The sequence below is a fragment of the Typopeltis vanoorti genome, chromosome 21 (assembly GCF_054136105.1).
Source record: "Typopeltis vanoorti isolate ZY-2024b chromosome 21, IOZ_Tvanoo_1.0, whole genome shotgun sequence".
Lineage (NCBI taxonomy): Eukaryota > Metazoa > Arthropoda > Arachnida > Uropygi > Thelyphonidae > Typopeltis > Typopeltis vanoorti.
Genome location: NC_143569.1, coordinates 86652430 through 86679123, shown reverse-complemented (window position 1 = coordinate 86679123; position 26694 = coordinate 86652430). Strand labels below are relative to the sequence as shown.

The 26694-nt window shown below is 34.5% G+C and overlaps 1 protein-coding gene across 1 annotated transcript in view; it reads right to left on the bottom strand.

Annotated features, from left to right (window-relative positions):
- Positions 1-26694, bottom strand: part of LOC150095074 (WD repeat-containing protein 44) — a 362406-nt gene that overhangs the window by 41173 nt on the left and 294539 nt on the right. Inside the window, exons 17-18 of the mRNA XM_090411421.1 lie at positions 8153-8254; positions 868-983 (exon numbers count right to left, since the gene is read on the bottom strand). Coding sequence (XP_090267547.1) covers positions 868-983; positions 8153-8254 — 218 coding nt within the window. The remainder of the gene's footprint in view (positions 1-867; positions 984-8152; positions 8255-26694) is intronic.

The following is a 26694-nucleotide window of genomic DNA, read 5'->3' as shown; positions in this document are numbered from 1 at the left end:
CATATGGGATGGTCTGGAGAGATACACACATATGAACACGTAAAGGATGTTAAAAAAAAAGTATAAATCGATAATAGCCTTCCACTCAACAAATTACAGGTTATCGAGTAGTTTGGCAGAAAACAGAAATGCTCCATATCCTCACACAATGTAACAAAAACCAAAGTTTAATCCTACAACAAGTTAGGCCTGCATTCTATCAAAAATATAACAAGTGCAGAACGTGAGCACATAGCGACAACTAATACTGTTTGAATCCTTGCACATCAGTTAATACTTTTTTTGGTCACTCTGTTTATATGTACTAGTGCTGAAGTTCTTGTAACATCTGCAGTGTGTAATTAATTTTTTTTCTTCTTCTTTATGTGTGTTATATCCCCAGTGATGTAAGTCTGATGACTTATGAAACTTGTCAGGTTATAATGCTTATTTAATAAATCTGTTTTTGTTCAGAAACATGTGGTCTCCATACCATAAATTAAATGAAAACATGCTGTTGGTTCTGAATTGTAATCTCTGCAATATAGTTATCTATAACACACAAAAAGTGCAGTTTATCTTTAGATCAGTGGCTTTAATAAGTTTATTACACTAGATTATTTATAATTTACACAAATCAGAATCACGAAGGCACAAAATCCATTTGGCAGGTGCAGGTAGGTATTATAATGAGAATGATTCTCTGATAATATTGTTGATTTATACAAGTTTTATACTGCTTAAAATTTTTATCCCCCCCCTTTTTATGAGCTATGTTTTGCAATCTATGTCATTTTCTGTAAAATCCTTAGCATTGCATTTATATGAAGAATATACATATACAAGACTAAAGTGTCATATATAACATAAAATGTATAGCTGACTTACCTAAAACTTGCCCTTATTTGACTACTGAGATTTGTATATCCTTTATATTTACAGGACAAAGATAAGTCACGTAAGTCATATAAGCGGATCCGGGAATCATTGGATGTTACAAGTATCTGGGGAGGTAAAAAATGTCAGTTGAGCTTTGAAATTATTTTAGTTTTCACTTTATAATATATATACTGATCACAACAAAGTCTTAAAGAATATTTATAGAGTAATACTTGTGGATTAATACAAGCTTCACACAATTTTATTTTTGTGAAACTTAGATTATTTTTAAATAAATATAAAACTAAAAATTCAGGATGAAAAATGAAGGATTAACAGTGAAAAAAAAATCAAGTACTATAACAAAATCAACCCCGTGAGAACTGATTACAGGTGCCATTAAAATAAGTGTAGTCAGTTGAGGAATACAAGAATGTTAAGCTGATATAATTTTTTACTGAGATAAAGAAAATGAAAACAGCCAAGATTCTTCTAAATAATAAGATAAAATAATCAGGCATTAGGGATCAAAAAAGGAAGGAAGTAACTACAGTATCCAAGAGTAAACACAAAGATAAATTTTTCAAATATCAGTAGAGTTTTTAGACCATCTAAAAAAATACAAAAAAAAATTAACAAATTAATGAAAGAGCAGAATAAAAAATCCTTAGCCCATTCATGGTACTAACAATGGTACTAATAGTGTATTAGTACCATTGTTAGTGGTATATATAATATATATAATTCATGGTACTAATAGTGTATCTAGAAACAAGTGTTTCTAGATACACTTGTCACACGTCTTCCCTCAGGCAATCTTTCCTTCACTGTTTACCGAAAACCGACACACACGGGACAATATATACACATAAACTCCTACCACCACCACCCAACACAAAAACTAGGTGTCATTAACATGCTAAAAAACAGAGCTTAGCCGATTTGTTCCAGTGAACAGGCACTGAAAGATGAATTTAAAATTATCAGTAATAACTTACAAAAAAAACGGATACAGCCAAAACACTATAAACAAAATTCTCTACAAAACCACAATAAAAAACAAAGACAAACCAGACTACAGTAAAACTATAACCATTCCCTACATTTAAGGAATATCAGAAAATAAACAGAGTACTACAAAAGTACAACCTCAAAGCCCCCTTTAAACCCCCTGCAAAATTAAAAAACTTACTCAACTCATCCAAAGACCCACTCCCTCCACTAGCTCACCCTGGAGTATACCGGATTTATTGTACTTGCAACATACCATATATAGGAGAAACAGGACGCACTATTCCTATTAGACAAAAAGAACATAAACGACACATTAAATATAATAATTATGGTGAAGCTGGCCTTTCTGATCATGCCCTGAATACTTTACACAGAATTGACTGGAAAACCACCAGCTGTCTACATCACACTAGAACATGGTATGAACGGAAATTCAAGGAAGCCTGCGAGATTATCAGCAACCACCCCAATCTGAACAACAATGATGGTTTAAAAATCCCAAACATATGGAAGGTATATATTCGACCTTCCTCACTAAGAACAACTATAAAGAGGACTATAGAAAATCCAGTATTGTAAATCAAAAATAAGAATTGTAATACTAAAAATAGGACACCAATTGTTTCTGAAAGAAAACCATCTAAAAGAATGTTTATTGCTGTCATTGTAAAAATAGAATTTAGCTTGATGTAAAAATTTATTTTTTATTTTCTTTTATTTTATTTATTTATTTTTTCCACCAGAGGTCACGCCAGTAGAATAACATGTGATCAAATCATTGTTTCTCTAGCTTACAGTTAATAATGTGTAACTCAGCTTGTTCTGTATATTTATGTATGCTCCAGATGATGATCTTGATGTGAAGATCGAAATGTCGGGATAATAAAAACAGTTTTTTTAACACGGTTGTAAATTCCATAAAATTTTTAAAATGAAAAACATCTAATCTATTTTTGTCTTCTTAGTTTCAGTAATTTTTGCTGACATGGTATTTCTGTAATTCTACTTTCTGCAATATAAGCAACAAGAACCTAGATGAATAATGTCTTTGCTTGAAACTTTGTTACAAATATATCACAATTAAGCAACTAAAATACTTTTGCAAGGAATGAGAATTAAAGTGTGTAATTTTAAATTTTAGCATATCAGCACTAAAAGCTCCCTTTAAGGATAAATTAATTCTTTTAACTTTCTCTCTCACACACACCCACCCACACACAGGTTCATGGACAATTCATTGTGGGAAAAATTCATTGCAAGGAAAACTCACTGAGAGGAAAAATTCACTGCAGGAAATATCATCGCAGAAAAAATTAGCTGAAAACGTTATTCGCTAGAAAATTGAAGTCAGTTTGGTTTAACACGTGTTATGTAGAGATGTGTGATATTTGATAGTAAATCGTATCTGAGAGATACCACAAACTCTGATGTCGGTATAGTATTGGTTCAGTTTCTTTTATTTTTTTTAAATTTACAGTTGAAAATGGCTGGAAAAATATATTGACAGGATAATCCATCAGATGTTGAAGAGATTCAGCGAATGTTAGTTGAGTCCGATGACGAGAATGATAGAATTGAAAGTGATATTTGATAGTAAATTGTATCTGAGAGACACTGCGAACTCCGATGTCAGTATAGTACTGGTTTAGTTTTTTTTTTTTATTTGTTTCTTTTCTTCAATAATTTCTGGATTGTAACTGAAAATAAATAAACCATCATGTATTATATTTGTAGTGTTTTTTTTTTAAAGTTATATCGCATTTCAGAACATACTAGTAATGAATGTATCTCTTGGATACAATCGACCTAAGCTGCAATTTTTTTTGACCACGACCTCTGCAGGGTTAACCTCTCAACCGGCCAGTATGTATATATACGTCTAGCAAATCCTAGATACGAGTCAGACCACCTGTTGAAAAAACATGGATATCAAGTGCATTTGACTGTCATATACATTAGAAGGTGTGATAATCCTTCACGCTGACAAGAACACTTAACCAGATTACCTCGCATACATAAATATACGTTCAGTTACCTATTGCCAGAAATACAGTTACTTGCCGTTTGCTCAGTAACTGGAATCTAAATTATATTACCTACAAGTTACATTTATTTTTGCTACTTGTTTTATATATATAATTATAGTTTTTAATGCCAGTGCAAATAAGAGATCTTTTCATATTTCTTCACTTAAGATTGTATCACTCTGGAGAGAATGCCACTATCATTTTTTTTTTTGCCAATTATCATAGTTGCCAATACATTTTATTCTCCCAGAACTTGATTCAAGATAATTATTTTTGTCAAACAATTCTTTTATAAATTCATAAAAATCCAAATCTTAACACAAATACAGCCTTCATCTGTTACACATTATATTCTTTATTTTTTATTCATAATAAATTTACTTTAATCCTTTATCCAAGTGTGAGCAAAGCGTGCACCTAAAAATATCTTCAGGACTGTAGCAAGGTGGTACAATCGTTGGCAACTCGGAGCAAAGGTGGACCAAGCTCTCATCACTCCTTGTCTCAGTATCTCCCACCATGCAAAGCACATGTCCTTGCGGACATGTATAATGCTATGCATTGAGGGAAGGGCCACTACCCAGACCGGTTTTGACCTTTATTGAGGTCTTATCAGTGGGAGGCAGACCCAGAAGTGGTGACACTAAAGGAAAAGCAATAGAGAAGTCATATTTACCTATATGAGTTGCCAACTGGTGTACCACCTTATTATTAAATTACTCTGGATTTAGAGAAAGATGTTGGAAGTTTATTTTTCACTTGGTTAGACTATAATAAATTTAGTTTAATCCTTTATCCAAGTGCGAGCAAACAAAGTTTGCACCTGAAAATATCTTCAGGACTGTAGCAGGGTGGTACAACTGTTGGCAACTTGGAGCAAAGGTGGACCAAGCTCTCATCACTCCTTGTCTCAGTATCTCCCACCATGTAAAGCACATGTCCATGTGGACATGTATAATACTATGCATTGAGGGAAGGGCCACTACCCAGACCGGTTTCGACCTTTATTGAGGTCTTATCAGTGGGAGGCAGACCCAGAAGTGGTGACACTAAAGGAAAAGCAATAGAGAAGTCATATTTACCTATATGAGTTGCCAACTGGTGTACCACCTTATTATTAAATTACTCTGGATTTAGAGAAAGATGTTGGAAGTTTATTTTTCACTTGGTTAGACTATAATAAATTTAGTTTAATCCTTTATCCAAGTGCGAGCAAACAAAGTTTGCACCTGAAAATATCTTCAGGACTGTAGCAGGGTGGTACAACTGTTGGCAACTTGGAGCAAAGGTGGACCAAGCTCTCATCACTCCTTGTCTCAGTATCTCCCACCATGTAAAGCACATGTCCATGTGGACATGTATAATACTATGCATTGAGGGAAGGGCCACTACCCAGACCGGTTTCGACCTTTATTGAGGTCTCGTCAGTGGGAAAGGATTAAACTAAATTTATTATAGTCTAACCAAGTGAAAAATAAACTTCCAACACTTTCTCTAAATCCAGAGTAATTTAATAATAAGGTGGTACACCGGTTGGCAACTCATATAGATAAATATGACCTCTCTATTGCTTCTGCCTTAGTGTCACCACTTCTGGGTCTGCTTCCCACTGACGAGACCTCAATAAAGGTTGAAACCGGTCTGGGTAGTGGCCCTTTCCTCAATGCATAGCATTATATATGTCCTTGCGGACATGTGCTTTGCATGGTGAGAGATACTAAGACAAGGAATGATGAAAGCTTGGTCCACCTTTGCTCCGAGTTGCACCACATTGCTACAGTCCTGAAGATATTTTATTCATAATCTTAATTAGAAAATTAATTCACAGATTGCGTGAAGGTTCACTCTTTTATGATATTACCTTATAGATAATGACATGTAAATCTTGAATCATATCACATAATGTATAATATTTATAACGTAATCTGTAGTTCTTGCACTTCAACTTTCTTGGTTTCCTGGAATCGCTCATTACATATTGAAATAAATAGCTATTATGAAGTAAACTGTTACGTACACATTTTCTGCTAAGTTTGATATTATGCAGCAATTTTGAAGTAGCGATACTTTCCTTACAGCTTATCATTCGAAACATGTATAAGTGCATGTGTCAAAATGAAATTTATTTTCAAAATTTTCATAATAGAATTTAAATTGTATTTTGTCTTTGATGGCTCACCCCCACCTCCAAACTATCACATGCACAAATACTGCTAAGTAACATGTGTACACCTTCTTTTTATTTGAATTCGCTATTTTTCCAAAGTAATTGTACCAGATAACTTAATATTAATATTTTAATATGTAACCAGATAACTTCTGATACTGAAATTAAATTGCAATTATTACAAATGAGCAAATTTTGTATATTTTCTCATTTATATTATTTCCTGATAAATATAAATCATCAAATTACGTCATATTGGCAAAATGCATTGCCATGCACGTATTCATATAGCTGGTGGCAACATTATCAAACGAATTAACCAACATAATCATGCGGATAACATGGCATGGGTTGAAGCAGCAATGCAGCTTAATGAGATTAAAGATCAAGCCCATACAACTAATGATGGGACTCATCGAATTATCATGGAAGCATACACAAAAATATCTCCTTCTGTCATCGGCCAAATGCTGAGCAATGTCTCTGTAAAGAAGTCTATTCGAAGAACCCGAAATCAAGCAGGACAGGAAACACCAAATCAAAACTCGTTAAGTAATTTAATTATTCCACCTACGTTTTGAACAGTATGAAATAAAAAGTGTTCCTTTTCATGATACAAATATTGATAGAGAGATGCCCAATTCCAGTTCCTCTTGAAGAGAAATTTAAGTTGTTTTAATAACAACAGAATAATAACTGCTCCTTCAAAGTGGCTAATAATACAAATTTGAAGGGATAAAATAAAAACAGAGAGAGAATCATCACGACATTCATGCTTTCTAGGTGTACAGCACTTGTTTTAACGTGTTTTAGCGGATAACAAACAGTTCAAATAATTTTAATTTTCACTAATAGATTTTATATTATCTTTTCATGTATAATATCATTTACGGTGTTCTTTTATCCCCTAAAAATAAGTCTCGATTATTAAAACTGCTGATTGTTGTCAGAAATCTGAGATCTTTAATAATCCTTTCTGATTACTAGATAATAATCACTAGGCTAAAAGCTAGGTCTTAAGATTGCCACGATATTAGTTGGATATAACTATTCTCCCTAAATATTCTTAAATATGGTGCTCTTTCTCCCTCACCATCCTATCCCAGTTCTGTAACAATTAATATTCCATTTACAGAGCCTGTAGTAAGAAAGAATATGAATAACTTTATACATAAATTTTTTAAAAAATATTTAAAATTTTTTTTTTCTTATATGGGAAATTTTTTTTTCATATATATCAGCAATGAATTTTCATGCGATTAATTTTCTCCACGATTAAATTTCCAGTGATGAATAGTCTCCGTGATCAATTTTCCAGCGATGTGTGTGCGCGCGCGACACGCGCACACACACCAAACAGCTGTTTTTCTCTTCATATCTTTTGTGATTTCCAGCTCTTTGTCTCCATGAAAACATTTTTACACATTAATATCAACTTATGTTTGTCATCAGTCCATTACTTGCATCAGTAGGTCAAGTAATGGACTGATGACATTCTGACTTATTCATGATAGAAAGCTGACTTATTCATGCAAGCCATTCATTCATTCATTATTCATGTTAGCTATCCATCACATGTGTCCTTTTTCTGTGTGACTGGAGGTAGACAATTAGGAAACTAACTTATACATGTGTCAAGATTTTGACCATTAGAGACAGATTGTGAATACAAAATCTTAGTTTTGTATCTACTTCTGTAACTAAATTTAAACTAATAATATTTTGGAAGATTCATAATGCTAGTCAATTATTTTTAGAAAGTTATTTATTTTATTTTTTAATATCAATTCTACAAAAGATGCTGCAGTTGCATGTTGCAATATTATCTGGAGAACACTTGGTGAGAAAGCCCATTCTGGAGAAACAAAGATCAATGGAATAAAAGAGAAAGAAGCAGATTTAGTGGGTTTTCTATAGCCAACTATCACTATGCTGTAGTGAGAATCAACTGTAGTTTGATTTTAAAACAGCAAAGAGAACAATCTATACGGAAAAGTAGGCCTAACAATAATAATTTTACTTTTACATGCATTACATGCTAATATCTTAATATTTTTTTTTTGTTATTTAAAAAAAAAAAAATTACTTTATCTTCTCCAGGCATTGGTTCAATCCCACTTATCTTTCTCCCCTGTGCATTCTTTCCTCTTGTCGAACGCACATGGATTTGAGTGTAATACTTTAATTGCTGAAAGATAAACATGGGTAATTATAAACTATTTTCTTTTTCACAACTATATTACGTTACTCATATTTCTCTAAGAATCAAGATAGCCTTCATGCCATGCATAAATTAAATAATCTGCACATATTGATAATTAGTTATAAAGAATGAAATGGGCATTACAAAGTACAGAATGAAAAAAATAATATATTACTGCTTAATGCACAGAACATTTAGCAATAATAATTGTTATAATAATAATACATTAATGTAGTAAGAATATATCAATGTAAAAAAAAACATAGAAATGGAAAGATGCATGTTATGTCTGGATTTGCATAAATATATACTGACACCTGGAAAAAAATCATGATTAGTGAGAATAAATAACAGACTCAGAGGATTTAGCACTTTTAAATATAAATGTACATAAGAACTTTCAATTCTGCTAGTCTGGTTGGCTAAGTGAATGACATCTTTAGTAAAGACAAACAAAACATATGTTGCAGTTAAGTCAATTTGTGTTTAGCATACTGTGGTTTGTAATTAAGAGGTGCCATGCTAACTTACTTGGTAATATGAATTTAGCAGTACAAAGTATATGTACTCTTAAGCACATTATTTCAAACCCTTCTGCCTCTGTGTGAGATTTGGTATTCCCACCTTTGGCTGACAAAGTCCTTATGAAGGTTACTCATGTTCTAGATCAGATTGAAACCCAGGTCTTTCCAAATGTGGACAAAATGTTGCAATGTCTTCACAACTTTATTATGAAGACACTTTTACAGTGTTAGCAACTGCAGAAGTGAGAAGCAGGTAGTGTTTTGAGTGAAGAGAACATCTTAGTGAAGATTTTTTGGGGAAGGTGTGATGTTTGTGCAACAGTTTAGGTACAGAAATCAAATCTGATCTTGTTTGCAGATATGAGTATTATCAAAAGGCAAGTGTAGTGAAGTTTTTCCAACATGACTATGTTTTGGTAGCAGTGTTCTGTTATTAGGCAATACAGAATTTTTAAGAAAAGAAAAAATTAAGGTAAAATAAACCAGATTGCAGGATAAGAGTGTTCCATACATTTGAAAGAAAAATATATTGAAGAAGAAATCTCATAGTTAGGCCATACATAATTAGGTGAATTTTAATTAAGTTGCTTTTCTTCTGCTAGAATTATTCCATGCTTTAGCTATTGTATTCTTGTTTTTTGCACAAATATTTAGGACTACATATCATTATTTATTGAGGAGTTATTGACTTACCCTGTTGTAAGTCAATAACTCCTCAATAAAAGTCAATAAAATGTAAGTCAATATATAAATAAATTTATATGTATATAAATTTATTTATATACATATAAATAAATTACTCAGTTTTAACCTACCGTTAGTAAGATGGGGTCTCACAGACCCCAAAGATCCTTACTAACCCCACCTTACTAACGGTGGGTTAAAACTGAGTAATTTATTGTGCACTTGGCAAAGAAGTGTTATGCCAGGTTTGGTTTGGTTTGGTTTATAGTTTATGTGGCACAAAAAACAAAGGTCATACTGTGCCATACTAAGGTTACAACTAAACATAAGCAGTTAAAGAAAATTTGTAAACAATATGCCTGTACAAAAATTAGGTTCCAGAAAGCAGCATCTACATAGAAACAGAACTGCTGAAGAGGGAAGAGCAACACACAAGGTTAAAGTAGTACAAAAATTGTCAACAATACAAGTTAAATAAACAAAATGTGTGTACAAGACACCAAGTCAAGGAATGCAGTATCTACATATAGTTAAAATGATAACAGATGTAGCCATACATAAGTAGGCAAAAAGGAATTATTATACAACATGCATGCATAAACATATAATTTGGCAATGTGGTATCTACATATAAACAAAATTACAAGAAGGTTACACAAATCTGCAAGGTGTCCTACAGCAATACATAATTAGTCAAAAAAAAATAGTAAATAATATGTATGCACAAAAGTTAAGCTGGGCAATGCAGTACAAACAAAATTACTGCAGCATTTAAGGCAGTACATAATTAGACAACAATACAAGTTAATAAACAAAATGCATGTACAACACCAAGCCGAGGAATGCAGTATCTACATATAAGATTACTACAATAAGATTACAACAAATGTTATTACAGTAATACATAGAGCTAAAGAGGAATTATTATACAATATGTATGCATAAAAATTAAGTTAAGCAGTGTGGTATTTACATATTAACAAAATTACAACAAGGTAATACAAGGCTACAGAAATACATGATTGGTCAGAAATTAAATTAATGAATAATATATACATTAGTACTCAACTCCTGAACATATACATCACAAAATATTGCATATTTTGTAATATATACGTACAAAAGTTAAGTGAACCAATATAGTATTTACATATAAACAAAATTACAGTCAAATGTGTTTGTATAAATGAATTCTTTGTAAAAAATTAAAAACATCGTGCAATCTGCCCGAGCCTGTCAGCATTTGTCTGAGTGTATATGGTCTGGTCAGGTAGGCAAAAATTTCATTCCTCTCTTGTGCAGTGCTGGCACTCTACCAGTATATGATAAATAGTGAGATGTGTATTGCATTTTTCACACATGGGAAGGTCATTAGCTCTCAGTAAATAAGAATGTGCAAGATGACTGTGACCTATGCGGAGCCTAATAAGAACAACTTCCTCTCTTCTCTTTATTCACTGACTAGAATGCAATGCTTAATTTCAGGTTTAATGTCATATAATTTGTTTGTTAATGCTTCCTGCCATGATGACTGCCATTGAGCAATTAGCTTTGATCGTATAAACTGTCTGTAGTCTGTATATGGTACTGTCAAACAGTATGTAGAGAAAGTTTGAGCTGATTTAGCAGCTGCATCTGTAGCCTCATTTCCTTTGATTCTGATGTGGTTGGGAATCCAGCAGAATTGAACATCGAAATTAAGGATTTTCATTTTGTGAAGTAGGTGTAGCACTTCATAAAGTACTGGATGAGGATTATACATAGGAGAGGAGATAGCCTGTAAAGAGCTCAATGAGTCTGTATAAATTATACACTTTTGGTAGCAGTTTTCTTTTATATGAACAAGTGCAAGGTGAATGGCATGTAACTAACTCTGCTGTATAATTACTACAATCAGGTGGGATCTGGTTGGAGATAATGTCAGGAAACACAGCAGCACAGCCAACAGAGGTATTAGTTCTTGAACTCAGTATAGATAGGAAAGAAATCAGAGTGTGCTGCTCTGTGTGCATTAAACAATTGGAGGTAGATAGATGATGGAGTATGAGATTTCTGTAATTGACAAAGTGAAAGGTTGCAGGATTGTGTGCAAACCTGCCATGGAGGGATGCTGTTATGTTTAGCATAGGCAATGTTGTCAACATTTATACCAAGAGCTTGCATAGTCTCTTTAACACGCATATCAAAAGGAACTATGGCAGTTTGAAGTGTGTGGTATTGAGCTTCCCAGTGCAGAGAAAAGAGACTAGTCCATGTAGGATGATCTGGGAGAAACTATCTTTAGGATATAATTAAGAGACAACTGTTTCTGTCGAAGTGATAGAGCTGGTTCATTTGCTTCAACATAAAGACTCTGAGTGGGTGATGTGCAAAACGCACCAGTAACTATCTGTATACCTGATGATGGATGGAATCCAACCATCGCAGGTTACTCTGTGTTGCAGAACTATAGACTTGAGACCCATAATCCAGCTTTCAATGTATAAGTGCACGATAAAGATGGAGCAATGAAACTCGATGAGCATCCCACTCAGAAGAGGATAGAGTGCGAAGAAGGTTCATCACTCTCTTGCACTTTTCTCTTAGTTGACGAATGTGTGCTGGAAATGTAAGTTTACTGTCAAAGATCAGTCCCAAGAACTTGACTTCTGTAGCTACTGGAATAATAGTGCATCCCATTCTTAATTCAGGATCTAAGTGAAGAGTGCATTTTCGATAGAAGTGTACACAGACACTTTTTTTTGTTGAAAACCTAAACCCATTACTAAGAGCCCACAGAGAAAAATGATCAATTGCTTGCTGAAGTTGTCTTTCAATTACCCTCATGTTACAGGAGTGGCAGTAATGCATTTTTAATAAATACAGGACATCTTCCTGTATTTATTAAAAACTTTCTTTCCAGGCAAATTTTCCAAGTCAGAGGGGAAATATGCTATCTTGATCATATCATCAAGAACAGGGTGTTCCCCAAGGCTCTGTCTTAAGTGTGACGCTTTTCACTGTTAAAATTAACTTAATCACCGAACAGCTTCCTCCCACTGAAGACAATGCTCTATATGTTGATGATATGATCGAGATAGTGTATTTCCTGCTCTGACTTGAAAAATTCGCTTGGACAGAAATTTTTTAATATGCCATATCTCCAAGCTGTGTCATAAGCTTTTCCATGTAAAAAAAAAAACTGAAACAAGGTGTTCTTTGCTTCAGAAATGCATCTTTTATACAAATTTCTAAACAAACTAAATGGTCTAAAGTTGAGCGATGTCTACAGAACCCCACACTGTGTATTGGAGAGAAGATTGTTGCTTTCTAAATACCAGAAAAGTCTGGCATCAACCATTTTCTCTAGTATCTTACAAAGACAGTTGGTCAGAGCAATGGGTCGATAATTATTTAGTTGTGTTGGATCTTTTCCTGGTTTTAGGATAGCCAGGACAATTGATTTATGCCAAGAATTTGGAAACTCTTCCTCTGAAAGTATTCTATTGTACAGTAAGAGAGGGAGTGATGGTAGATGTTTTATCATTTCATAATGGATGTCATCAAGCCCTACTGCACTAGGGTAAGATAGTAGGAGAGCTCTTTTTAGTTCCTCCTTAACAAATGGCTGATTGTATGCTCAAGAACATTGGTAGAAAAATTTAGCCTTTGTTTCTCTTGCTGTTCTTTCAGAATTAAAACAGGAGGATATGAAGCTGTTGCTGATATTCTGGCAAAATTTTCTCCCTTCTGCAATGGCTTTGAGATCAGCAATAACACTTCCATTATGGGCCTAAGGTAGACAAACAATGTGTTCTATATCTGCCTTTCATATTCCAGATTTTATACCACTGTTAAATTGTGATTGATAAAATTCCTAAGAGAATTTATTCTTTCATAATTTAACAAGTAAAGAACCTATAATAGAAAATTTGCTTGCATCTAAGAGTGCAAACTACATATATGTAATCAAAATTGTATATATTAAACAAAAGGATAATAATTGTGAAAATGCATAAGAAAGGAGTGTTATTCCATTATGTAGAAAGATTACTTAAGCTAGTTAAATATTGGCGGTAAAATTCTAGAGAAAAAGAACGTTATAGCATGATTAAAGCAGTATACCATTTCTAGGAATTAGATAGACAAAGCTTAGATGAATGACTCACAATTTTTAACAATAATTGAAGCATAATCCAAGGCCAGAGCAGAGGATTAAAGGAAGTTGCCGCAAGCGTATCGTGTGCACATGGCACATGATAAGTAGGCAGAAAAGAAAAAATCCTCTACCGAGAGATATCGTGTTGAATGCTATCAATGAGTGGGGGGGGGGGGGAAGGAAGATTATGACAGGTGCTGAGATATAAAAGAGTTAGGACCCCCCCCACGGGGCTTTATTCCCTGGTGGTTTTGGTGTGTGGACTTCGCGAGTGGAGAGATGGTTCGAGAGCGTGAGCGGAAATCTCTGCCCTAATGCCCGGCAGACGGAAACGGTAGATGCCACGTATACATCAGAAAGGTTATGCGTCGCAAGGTCCGAGGTGAATCACATTACTCCAGAAGAAAAGGGTAGTCTGCGTAGAGGCCTCAGAATCTAGGTAAAAGAGCAACTCGTGCGAAAGAGTGACTTTGCTCCAAGAATCCTACTGAAAGGAAGGCATAACCGACTGAAACGAATAGGCCAGCATATAATCGAGGAATTCCAGGTACCAATCCCAGCACAAAGAAATCAATTTGAGGGTCTAAGGATGAGTAAAGAGAGGAACAAGCACAGGAGATAACTATGATATGGTATCGTGAAATTTTATTGTTAAATAGTGTAAACAAATGATATGTGAAACAAGATCTAAGGACTTAACAAAGATAAAACTTAGGACTGTAGCAAATTATACGTTGTGAAAGTAGACAAGTGTAACTTAAAGAGTGATAACCTTAGGATGTGTGAATACGAGATGATAATATATGTTTACTAGGTTTTAATTAAGAGAGTTATGAGGATCTTATGTGTGAAGTGATACAGAACAGCTCTATTGTTAATCCTATGTGAGTTATGAGAATTTACTGTTCATATTTGATAACTATGATAGCACATAAGTTTGTAGTTTAGAAATGATCTTTCCCAGACTTCCATGAACTGTATGTATGTTAGAATGTTAAATAAATCTTTTGCTTACTCTGATTCAGTTGTTTGTTAGTATTATCCGATGCACCACTTGCTAAATATGCGAACCTAAGCGGGAGATTTGAGTAGCATGTCTACGGTCATGATTGCACGGTTGTTAGTCACTGAGGTATAGTTGGGTGTTCACTTCTTGTTTAAGATTTTTTCCTTTAAACTAATTCCTAAGTGGCGCAGTGAAAACAAATAAATGTCTTAGGATTTTATGAGAAGAAGAACATCAGAAGCTTTGTTACATTTGGATTTTGGCTCTACCCCAGGCCAATTCCCTTTGTACTTAGATAGTACCACGTGACACCAAGGGGCGAATAAACGTAAAGAGCATAGATATCAAAGTTATTAAGAAAAGGTGACACAACACTATATAATTTTTGGACCGGTCATTTGATTAATTGATGTAGTAAATTGGATCCATGATTGTTTTCGACTCTGACGCCTCACATAGCATGCTTTGGCTTGAGCAAACTTGAAAGCTATAAGGTTTGATATGGTGGGATATCAATGAAATATCCCATGCTCTGTGTTGATCTTTTTTGGCTGTTTGACATTTTGGGTTCCAGCAAGGCTTTGGATAGAATATAAACCTAGATGATGTTTTTGGGATGGAGGCTGTTGCTGCCTGGACAATGCACTCTGTTATATATTTTACCACTTCATTGATAGGCGTTTGACTGATGGCATCAGCATTAAATGTTGCAAGATGAGAGAAAGTGTTCCAGTCAGCCTGGTCCATTTTCCATATAGCTATCCATGTAGGTGAACATGGTTCCTGTGAAGACATTGTGCAGAGAGCAGAAAGTGATCACTTCCATATATGTTCTCTTCAACATCCCACATGAGTGGTGAAAGAATGGAAGGGGGAGCAGATTGTAAGATCAATTGCAGAATATGAATGGGTAGGCAAATGGAAGAAAGTATTGAGTTCATTATTTAAAAATGGAGAGGTTATTATTATCAAGAATTCTTTCAATGATTCGACCTCGTCTATTAGTGTTGGCACTACCCCATAGAGTATTGTGACCATTAAAGTCACCCATCAAAAGTATGGGTTCAGGCAGTTATGAGATAAGATTATCAAGATCAATTTCATTTAACTCAGCACTTAGTGGTAAATAAATTGAACATACTATAATAAGAAATCCCATGGAGAAGCAAATCGCTACTGCTTCCAGAGAAGTATTAAGTTGGACCTGATGGAAAGGAATATGACTGCCCACTAGGATAGCTACTCCTCCATGAGCAGGATCACCTCCAGTTCTATCCTTGCGTACAAGAGTGAAATTCCTAAAGGTAGGGTCCTTTAGGAATTAAGTACGTTTCCTGTAGACAGAAACAGAAAGGTTTGTTTCTGCAACAAAATCTTGATATCATCTATATTCTGGTGAAATCCACGACAGTTCCATTGTACAAATTTTCCTATTGTTTTGGTTTTATAGACTTGTCTGGTTTTCGGGAGGTTGAGGGCTTACCTTCGTCATATTTATATTTATCAATTGTTTTGGGGAAGTATGGATGGCCAGTGTAAATCTCTTCCTCTGGTAAAGTATTCAATATGTCCGATGTGTTAGATTCAGTTGGCGAGTTTAGTTTACTTTCACTGGATACTGAAGTATCCATTTTTTCTGTGGGAGTATCTGGTGGTTTATCTTTAAGTGATATCTTTGCCATAATTTTTTTGACAAGTGGGTTTTCATCGAGTGGGATCATTTTGAGTTGTCTGGAGTAAGACCATAGATCATGTGATTGATGCACTCAACAGAGAAGTACTTGGATTCATAAGGTGCAGGTATTGGATTCTAATTATGTAGAAAATAGAATAAATGTTATTTGATTCAGAATCCAACATGATTTTCCGTCACAAGAACTATATTTGTAAATATTATTTGATGTAAATAACATAAATTGTAATTGATATCATATAACTACCTTAATTATGTCAAATATTTAATTGCTTAATCAAAGAAATGTTTTAATGGTAAATAGATTCTGTATTAAATATTATTAAGCTGTTTTATTTATTATTTTGTCAATATTGTAAGAACTTATATTTGTAATTTAACTACGCATTTATTGGAATGCAAATATTCTATTTATTCTTTTCATGAAAATTAACGTTATGTAATAACTGAATGTAGTTATATAACCTACTGTAACATTCGCGAGAATGTTTACGTCTATCGGTTGTCATAGAGACGCGTGGAAATAAACGAGCGCGTGTGAAGGGAGCGTTTGTAGAGGAGAAGAGAAAATAGATACGTAGTAGTAAGTAGGGAGTCGGAACGGAACTTTGGAACTATAAGGTAGCAAGGAAGTAAACTAAAGAAGTAGAAGTAATTAAAAGATTCCTAAGGATAGTAGTTGAGTAGATATTTTTTTATATAAGTGAATCTTATAGTTGACTGAAAGCAAAACCAGCCGTAGTAATAAAAAGAAATTATTGCCGTAATCGGATAATTAGAGAACTGGACATTCAAAGAAGAATACTGAAAAAATCCAGTCAGTCTACAATTACGACTTATTTCTGTACTACCATGAAAGGGAATTGTACGGAGTTAAACTAGTTGATGAATGATAAATAAGAATAATTAATGTACCTTATAGTTGTTATCTGGATTTTTGAAGCGCGATTAGTAATGTTTTAGTTATTTAGTGTTTCGCAAGTGTGATAAATACAATTTGAAAGTGTGCTCACAAAATATTGGAAGTACTGAAGATTATTTCTGGTAAGGACAGTCATATTAGTTTATTTCAGTGTATGCAGATTTAAGTATTAGTTCCGTTGCGCTGTCTCTAACATTAACTGTAGCTTACCATCGAGGCTGAGAGTTGAAAATATAGACATTGAAGTAATATCTACCGTGGTTAGTGCCTGTTATGAGTTAATCGTAGAGTGTAGCTGAGAGATACATGGAAACTGAATAAATAAGAAATTCTATTGTAATAATTTGAGTAAAGAAACTTTGATTCTGAAACTGTGAATTTGTTTGAGAAAGTTTGAAAGATTGGATTAATATGAATGACTTGACTTGATGTGCTAACTTGACTGGTTTGTCATATTTAGAAGTGGAATTTATGTAATTGTTATATAACCATATATTAAATGTTTTGTTTGTTAATTTAAATATTGTGTTTGCCTGAATTTCTTTTTACTGCACCGTTCACAAAAAATTCGGATCTAGCGGGAATCCCAGAAGGAAAGAAAATAAATACCATCGGCCTGAATGAGTGAAAAGACTGCTAACTAATTTTGAATTAATCCTACTAATTCATATAGACTTATCTAAGGATAGAGTGGCGCAGTATAATAGAAATTTCTCTACCCTTAGATCAGTGATTAATTTGCAATTAGTTTTCCTTATTTGATGAAAGTGGCTTTTAGCAAGATGGCGGATTCGAACGTCAAGAGAACACGTCACGACACAGGTATGATGAAATTATCAGATGGTGGAACAGACACACAAGCTTGAGTTGCTACTGTTACTTTCTTAATTGTTACCTTCTCAGCATAAGAGGATCTCAGAGTAGGTGTGATAGTGGCTAGCTTTCTTTTTGCATCCTGGTATGTTATGTTTTACTCTGTTTTCATTCTTTGTATTTCTTTTTCATCTTTCCATTTCTGACATGCATGAGAGTAAGCTGGATGATCTTCCTGACAGTTGACACATTTAGCTTTTTTTGCACAGCGAGATTTGTTATCATGCTCTTTACTACCACATCGAGCACAGGTAGTAGAACCACGACAGGTAGTTTGGGCATGTCCATATCTCTGACAATGAAAGCATCTCAGTGAGTTAGGGATGTACATTCTAACAGGACAGCTGAGATACCCTGCTTTTACAGATGTTGGAGGCTTAGGTGTATCAAAAGTAAGGATGATGTTCTTGGTTGGAATTAGGCGACCATCCCTATGTATCAAGATGCGCCTCACACCTACCACTCCTCTACAGGAGTTAAGTGTTTTATGAGGTGTTGGCGTAATTTCTATTCCACCCATTGTTGTTGCTCTCAGTAGTTTCTCGGAATGTTGCTGACACAATGTTTCCACAAGGACATCATCAGAAGGCAATTTCTTAACAGTTTTGGGAAGTCCTGTCAGTCCTTCTAAACCTTTCTGAATAAAGAAGAGTGACATTTTCCCTATTGGTTTTTCACCTTTAGCATGAATGATTAAAAATGTTGATACATTTATGTTAGCATTATATATCTTTTGTTTCTTACTTCAGTTTCCATATGCTGTATCTATGGTATCAGTACTTGATTGGGACTTTGTTAGGGCCCCTGAAACATTTGAGGATAAAGGATTCATGCTCAAGAAGTTTTTGGTTCAGTGCCAGAGCTCCCCACCCACCACGGATGCCCACTGCCTGGCAAACAATGACTGCGCTCAGGAGTGAAATGCCAGGGATACCCCGGACGCTATACTGGCACTACTGCAAGCCTAGAATCCTGACCCCAGACCGAGAGACTTACTGCAACACCGTTGACCCTTGCAGGCAAGCCCTAGCTGATTGATCCTGGCTGGACCATCCAGGACTGCCCGACTTGCTGAAGAATGGGCCAAAGTAGTGCAAGACCACCAGAATCCCCCCCTTTCCGGATGTCCATGGGTCGCACCCCACAGCAAACACGCCATTGGATCCCAGTGATGGTGGTCTGGAAAAAAGACTCAGGAGAAGTAGAGCGAAGAAAAGCAAAGAAAAAGAGGAAGAATGAAAAGGGCCAGTACCATCACTGGGAGGTCCCCTCCACCATGAACAGGTGCCCCACATAGAAGGGATTATGCCAGAAAATACAGCTAACACTCACAATTGTAAAATTGAATGAGACGCAGGCAATGTTCCCTGTAATTTCTGTTGGCCCATGTGCACATGAAAAACATTTTGTGTGTAAGTTTCCAGTGTCAGACTCAATGTGCATGTTAATGTAATATTTCTCAAATTAATGTTGCCCTTTTTATGTCTAGCTATAACCTGTAAATTGCAAGCATTAAGTTAATTTTCTTGACTCCACATAGCTACAAAAATCCATCGCTGCTTGCATGAGTTCAAGTGACTGTCCAGACAGTAGATACTCTAAACAAATATGCTTCTTTAACTTGACATCAGCATCAGTTTGCCCATATGATGTAGGCTAAAAGTAATTAATTAGAGTGTATTAAGTTGGAATGCGTTAGAGCAATATTGCAGTGGAGATAATGGAGAAATTACTAAATAAAAGAAGTGAAGTATGATTTAACAAATAATTTGTTTTTATAGTATGTTTAAAAATCACAAACAGTAAATTAGAAATCCTGAAAGCAACACTTTGTGCATGCAGTTACTAGGTGTGTGTGTGCTCCCTTTTTGATTGGTGTGAATGGAGCACACATGCACAGCTTACACGAAATACTGATCACAGGAAAAGTTTGTCATAGTGAATTTCCTTATGAACAGCACTGTGTGATGCAGAACTTTGGAGATTTTCAGTAGTCTGTTATACCTAGTAAGTCCGATGTAAACAATTAAGCTGATAAAGGAATTAATAGAAATAAATTTTTACTGTGAAACAAGTTTTCAACATCCAGTAGACTTTCACTATAGCAAACACCATTATAATAAACTACAAAAGTCCAAACCAAATCTTCATAGGATCAATACAATTCTAAAGAAAACTCACTATTTCAAGCTATCCATCATAATAAACTATCTCTGTAGGTTCCAATAAGTTGGTAATAGTGAAAGCTGAATGTATAGAGTCACGAATTCAATATAAAAGAATTCTTTTTCTTAGAAATTTTGTTACATGAAATAGGTGAAATTAATCTGTCAAGTACTGCTGTGCATTCGTCTTCCATTTACTTATCTTTACTAATTTGGGTATCCTACTTAGTTTCAGAAAACTTCAATGATTTTTTCCCACAGAAAGAAATTCTATTAATGAAGGGGGTTTCAGATTCCAAAATCACCTTGTAATGAACCAACAGAGTGCTCCCATTTGGGTTTTCAGATTCCAAAATCACCTTTTAATCAAACCAAAGAAATTAAAAGGTTTGAAATGTGTAAACCTGCTAATTCATTTCTTCTACCATCTACAATCTAGACATGTTTTATGAGAGAATCTGCCATTTTTTCTAATGTCATGTTAACTTGAATGATAATTCTCATGGCTGTATTATGTAAAATGCACCTAGCCAGGCAAGTCGAAGGAATATTCCAACTTAAGAATTTTTGGAATAGCAGCTAAGGCAATTAAGGTCACATAGCTTCTTATATCTGTTTTTTGCAATAGAAGGAGCTGGACCTCCAAACTTCCCTAGCAGTAAGCAGGCACACAATCTTGACTTCATACATTCTCAGGTTCTGTGGATGTTCTTTGGTAGAATTCCATCTACCGGTTTCCATTTCAGAAGTTTCTATGTCTCTATCATATCAACACCTCTCTTACTCCTGTTTGCTACTGGCTGCAGTCCACACTTTCTCAATCTGTCCTCGTAATCTACATTCAACAATCCCAATATCATCTTTAATACTCTGCACCCTCTTCACCATATCTGTGTACAACAGTTCAGGTGAGGTCATATAAAAAAGCTTTGTAAAAAATGACTTCTGTATCAGTTTGTTTCAACATTTCAATTATCCTCTGAGTTGTATTTTGCAATCTTTGCAATATGACTGCTGAACTTAAACTTTCTATCCCTAGTTTGATTAGTTTCTTCTAGCATAATCCTGACCAGGGCCGGCGGAAGTGGGCATGCAGAGCATGCAGATGCTGCCACAAAGGGGACGTCGCTGCCGGGGCATGGTTAATAAGTTCATTTTTGGGAAACAAAATTTTTGTCATAAAAACAAAAAAATTCTTAGAATGATCAATATTAAAATAAATAAGGCCAGATACACCGAATAAAAATTAAAAAAAATTGTATATTGCCGCCTCTTTGATCAGCCGGCTGTTTACAATTTTGCAGCGAGAGCAGGCTAAATGCTTGCCTAAAGAATGTTGGTTCTATTGCAGTCTATCTAAAGTGAAACGGTGAATGGTTTTTATGTGCAGAAACGAATTTTCGTACAAAACATTTGTTGCTAGTTAGCCAGTCATATGGTAAGCATCTCAGTAGGCTACTGACAGCAGCGCAGTGCGGACTATTATTTCGTCTCTGTGTCGTGTTGTGTAATAATTTCTTGTGGGTATAAAATAGAAGTGGAATCAAAAATTTAAAAAAAAAGTTATCCGGTGCACAAAATCGTAAGCGTCATTCTGCAATAGAAGCAGTTATTAAGAAACAAACTGGGGCTCTTAATAAATTTGTTAAAATATTAAAATATTCTGATGCAGATTGTAACCCACTTGATACATCAGAAATCAGAGTTGAAGAATCATGCATATCATCCAGTTTGCATGAAAGTACTATTGCAACTATTGAACAAGATAACAAGATACATGATTTAAGTGAAAAACAGTTAGGAGAAGATTTAGTTGTAGTTGACCACGAAACTATCACATTGTTAGTCTCTGTAAATTCAGAAGATCCAGGTGAATGGGGAAATATTGATGGAAAATTACGAGTTGTTTTAATTGAAATGGGGCCTGTTCAAAAGAAAAATATAACATATCTCAGAGATCATTAGGTCGTAAATTTGGCGACACGTATTATAATAGAAAAATGGAAAACGGGGAGCTCGTGCCAAGAACATGGCTCATTTCCGAAACTTTAAATTCTGTTTTTTGCTTTTGTTGCAAACGTTTTGCACCTACTGAATCAAGTAGTCTTGTAGAAGGTTATAATGATTGGAGAACTTTAAGTAAAACTTTGCATAGACATGAGACTAGTTTAACTCACATGAAAAATATCTTAAAATGGAAGGAACTTGATAAAAATTTAACAATCAAAACTACTATTGATTGCCAGACTCAAAGCATGTATGAAATGGAAAAGAAACATTGGACGAGTGTTTTAGAACGCTTGATTGAAATTATAAAATTCCTTGGAAGCTAAACTTTAGCTTTTCGCGGATCATCAGATAAATTATATGAAAGGAATAACGGCAATTTTTTAAAATTAGTCGAACTGTTTGCGAAGTTTGATCCCATTATGGAAAAATCATGTTGAAAGGGCCCTATATCGAAACAATAGAGCACTATTTGAGTAAAGACAGACAAAAGGAAATATTGGAAACTTTAAGTAATGCAATCAGGGATACAATTTTATTATCAATTCGAAAATCTAGATATTATTCCATAATTTTAGACTGCACACCTGATGCAAGTAAAACAGAACAAATGACCATTATTATTCGCTTTGTTTCCTGTGACAATGGAATTGTCAAGATCAGGAAAAACTTTTCAGATTTTGTAGATATACCAGATTCCACAGGACGTGGTTTATACGCAACAATAATGGAACAACTGGAAAAATGGAACATCCCCATTGAAGACATGCGAGGTCAAGGGTATGACAATGCAGCAAATATGAACGGGAAAAAAATATGGCCTCCAAAATTTCCTTTTGAACAAAAATCCTCGAGCTTCATATGTGCCATTGGCTGCACATATTCTAAATTTAATCATTAACGATGCAGCCAAAGTGAATGCAGATACAATTAGTTTCTTTGCAATTATTCAAGAAATATACAATTTCTTTTCATTCTCTTACAAACATTGGGCAATCCTTTTAAAGTTTGTAAAAAATTTAACATTGAAACAGCCATCAAAAATGCGATGGGAAAGTAAAATTAATGCAATCCGCCCTCTACAATATCAGTTAGGAGAAATTTACGATGCACTTTTTGAAATTTTAAATAATGAAAATTTTAATAAAGAATCTCAGTATGAAGCACAAACATTGTGTGCTAAAATAAAGGACTACAAATTTATTTGCTCTCGTATAACTTGGCATGATTCACTTAACACAATAAACCTGTGAGTAAACTTCAAGACAAAAATACGAACATTACACTTGCTTTAGAATTTATCGAAAACTTAAAAATATTCTTACAAGAGTAGCGATCAGATACAAATTTTAAAGAAGTTCTAAAAGAGGTGGATGGAGTGAAGAGGTGGATGGAAAACAAGAATTTAAAACTGGTACGAGAGTTCGCCAACAAAAGAAGACACGACAACTTGACTACGAACATCAGCGAGCAGTGAACGTTCCTTTTCCAAGGATAATCAGCCGAAAGTTCCTTTTCCAAGTTGAAATTGATTCAAACCTACTTAAGAGCATGTATGTCACATAAAAGGCTTGTTAGTTTGGAGTTAATAGCTATTGAAAATGATATATGTGCGGAATTAGACATTGAGACCATTATTTCTAATTTTGTGAATATGAAATGAAAAACCCTGAATTTTTAATTCATAAAATGTCAAGCATATTTATGTAATTTAATGTATTTTCTGTTATTCTGTAAAGATGTTATTTTTTGAATACTTATATTAAATGTTCTAATTATTTCAGAATTCTTTTCTTATTTTCCCATCTATCTTGAGTTTCTTTTATTTTCCTAAAAGATAGTTCCACTTATAAAAATTATTAAAAATTTTTTACAAGTTACTAAGAATTTACTAACTTGTAAAATGAAAGAATTTTTTAAACTTTAGTTCAAATAAATTTTAACTTTAATTAAAATTCATTTTAAGTTTGTTAGCGATTTGGGTCAGTGAGAAGGCCCGAATATAAACCCTGTTTCATTATACATAACGATTAAAGTGAATTTGCTTTGTCAAAATTTGCATTACCTTTTAAGAATTTTTTGAATATTCGGGTTTCAACACCCCCGGTTCATTACGTTTAGCGAACCAACGTGTGCTGTCCTGTCAAAATTTATTTAAGAAATTTCAAATAATTTAAATTTTTATTATCGTGAAAGAACCACACATGCCCAGATCGTTACAGAGGCGCTTAAATGGAAATTGCATGCAGGTGCCAAAGTCCCTAGCGCCGGTTCTGATCCTGCCAATACAATATGTCACTGGATATCTCGTCACAACAGAGTGCATAACTATGCATTTACTAACACTGAACCGACAGCCATTTCACATGTCTACAATTCCAGATTATTTCTGCATGTCGTTCCTGATCCCATCATCATCAAAAAATTCCTGCCATGTACCCTCAAGAGGTGTACAGGATATGATAGCACTACATGAAAAAAATTACATCATTACTAACTTCCTATCTAAAATTTTCCTCCAAATCAGTCTGTTACTTGTCAAGACTCCAACATTATCAGATCTTATATTTCTATCGTCTAAGGCACTTTGTACCATATCAATCCACCTATATCTTGGTCTTCCTCTGGGTCGTTTTGTTGCCAATCTGGCAGAGGACACTTGTTTTGCTAATCTTTCTTCGCCCATTCTGTTTAAGTGACCATATCACCTGAGATTAGCTCTGCTAACGCATTCCTGGATGCTGACAATGTCAAGTTCTTTCCTAATATCCTCGTTTTTAATATGATGTTGCCATTGATGCCATCTGTTCACGCCACTAATCTTTCTCAGGATTCTCATATCTGTGGTCTCTAGTCTTTGGTCAAGTGTTTTACTTCTGACCCAGCTCTCAGATCCATAAGTTAAAACTGGTTTGAACACTGTCTTGTATACAGCTAATTTAGTGTTTCGACTAATTTCTCTCTTATTCCATATTATGAATTTATTCAACTGATTTCCTACTATACCAGCTTTATTCATTCTGTTGTCTATTTCCATATTTAATTAACTATCTTCAGTAAAAATCGTGCCTAAGTAGCTGAAAAGTTTCACTTGTTCCACAGGTTCTCCATTCACAACACAGTTGACATTTTCAATGATTCTGCCTATTTTCATTCTCTTTGTCTTTTTATTGCTGACCTTCATACCATATCTATTATAACAGCTATTCAATTTAGTCAGAGAATCTTGCAGACTTCTAGTGGATTTATTGATAAGTATAACATCATCCGCATAAAGCAAAGAGCTGACATTAACATCTCCAATTTTGATATCATGTTTATTATCACTTTCCTTCATAATGTGATCCATATAGATAATGAATAACAGAGGGGATAATCTACAGCCTTGTCTCACACCAGATTTAACATTAAACCATCTTCCTGTACTTCCTTCAATTCTAACTGCTGACTTACAACTCAAATAAAGACTAAGTATTGCTTGATATAATGCTCATCTAAGTATTGCTTGATATAATGCAATATAACTGTAGCATATTGAATAGCTTCTCTCTTGGTACCTTGTCATATGCCTTTTCCAAATCGACAAAACTTGATGTCTGTTATATTCCCATGCTTTCATGACTATTTGTTGTAAAGTGTAGATCTGATCCTGACAGCCTCTATTTGGCCTGAATCCAGCTTGTTCTTCACCAAGCTTTTCTTCCACAATTCTTCTCTCAACCATTTCTCAAGTATACTTGCATAGATCTTGCCAGGAAAACTCAATAGGGAAATACCTCTGTAATTCTCACATTCAGTTTTATATCCCTTTTTATATATGGGTACTATGAGAGCTCTACTCCAATCATCGGGAATTCGTCCCTCTGTCCAGGCTTTCTGAACTATGCAGTGCAGCCACTGTAAGACTCTTATACCACCATACTTCAGCATTTCAGGTCGAATATCATCTACTCCTGCTGCCTTTCCACATTTCAAGCCTTTGATGGCTTTTTCTACTTCAAGTATGGATATGTATTCCTGACTGCATGCCTGGTCAATGTTTTTTACCACTGTGTTGTCATCACTGCTTGTTTCATTTATCTGTTTTTCAAAGTAATTACTCCATACTTCAAGGATAACGTTTTCTCCCGTTTACATGTCACCTTTATCATCTCTAACTCCTTTTACAGCACTCTTTCCTCCATTCCTAAGCTTCTTCAACAACCTCCAGAATATTTTGCCACCTTCTTGATATTTATTTTCTATATTCTTGCCAAAGTCCTCCCATGACTTTTGTTTAGCTAGTTTTACACAGTGTTTAGAATTCTTGCATTTGTCTCCGTATTCTCTAAGAGCACAAGCTGACTTATTTGACAGGAACTTTTGATATGCTTTCTTCTTTTCCTTCACTGACTCTTTAACTTCCTGTGTCCA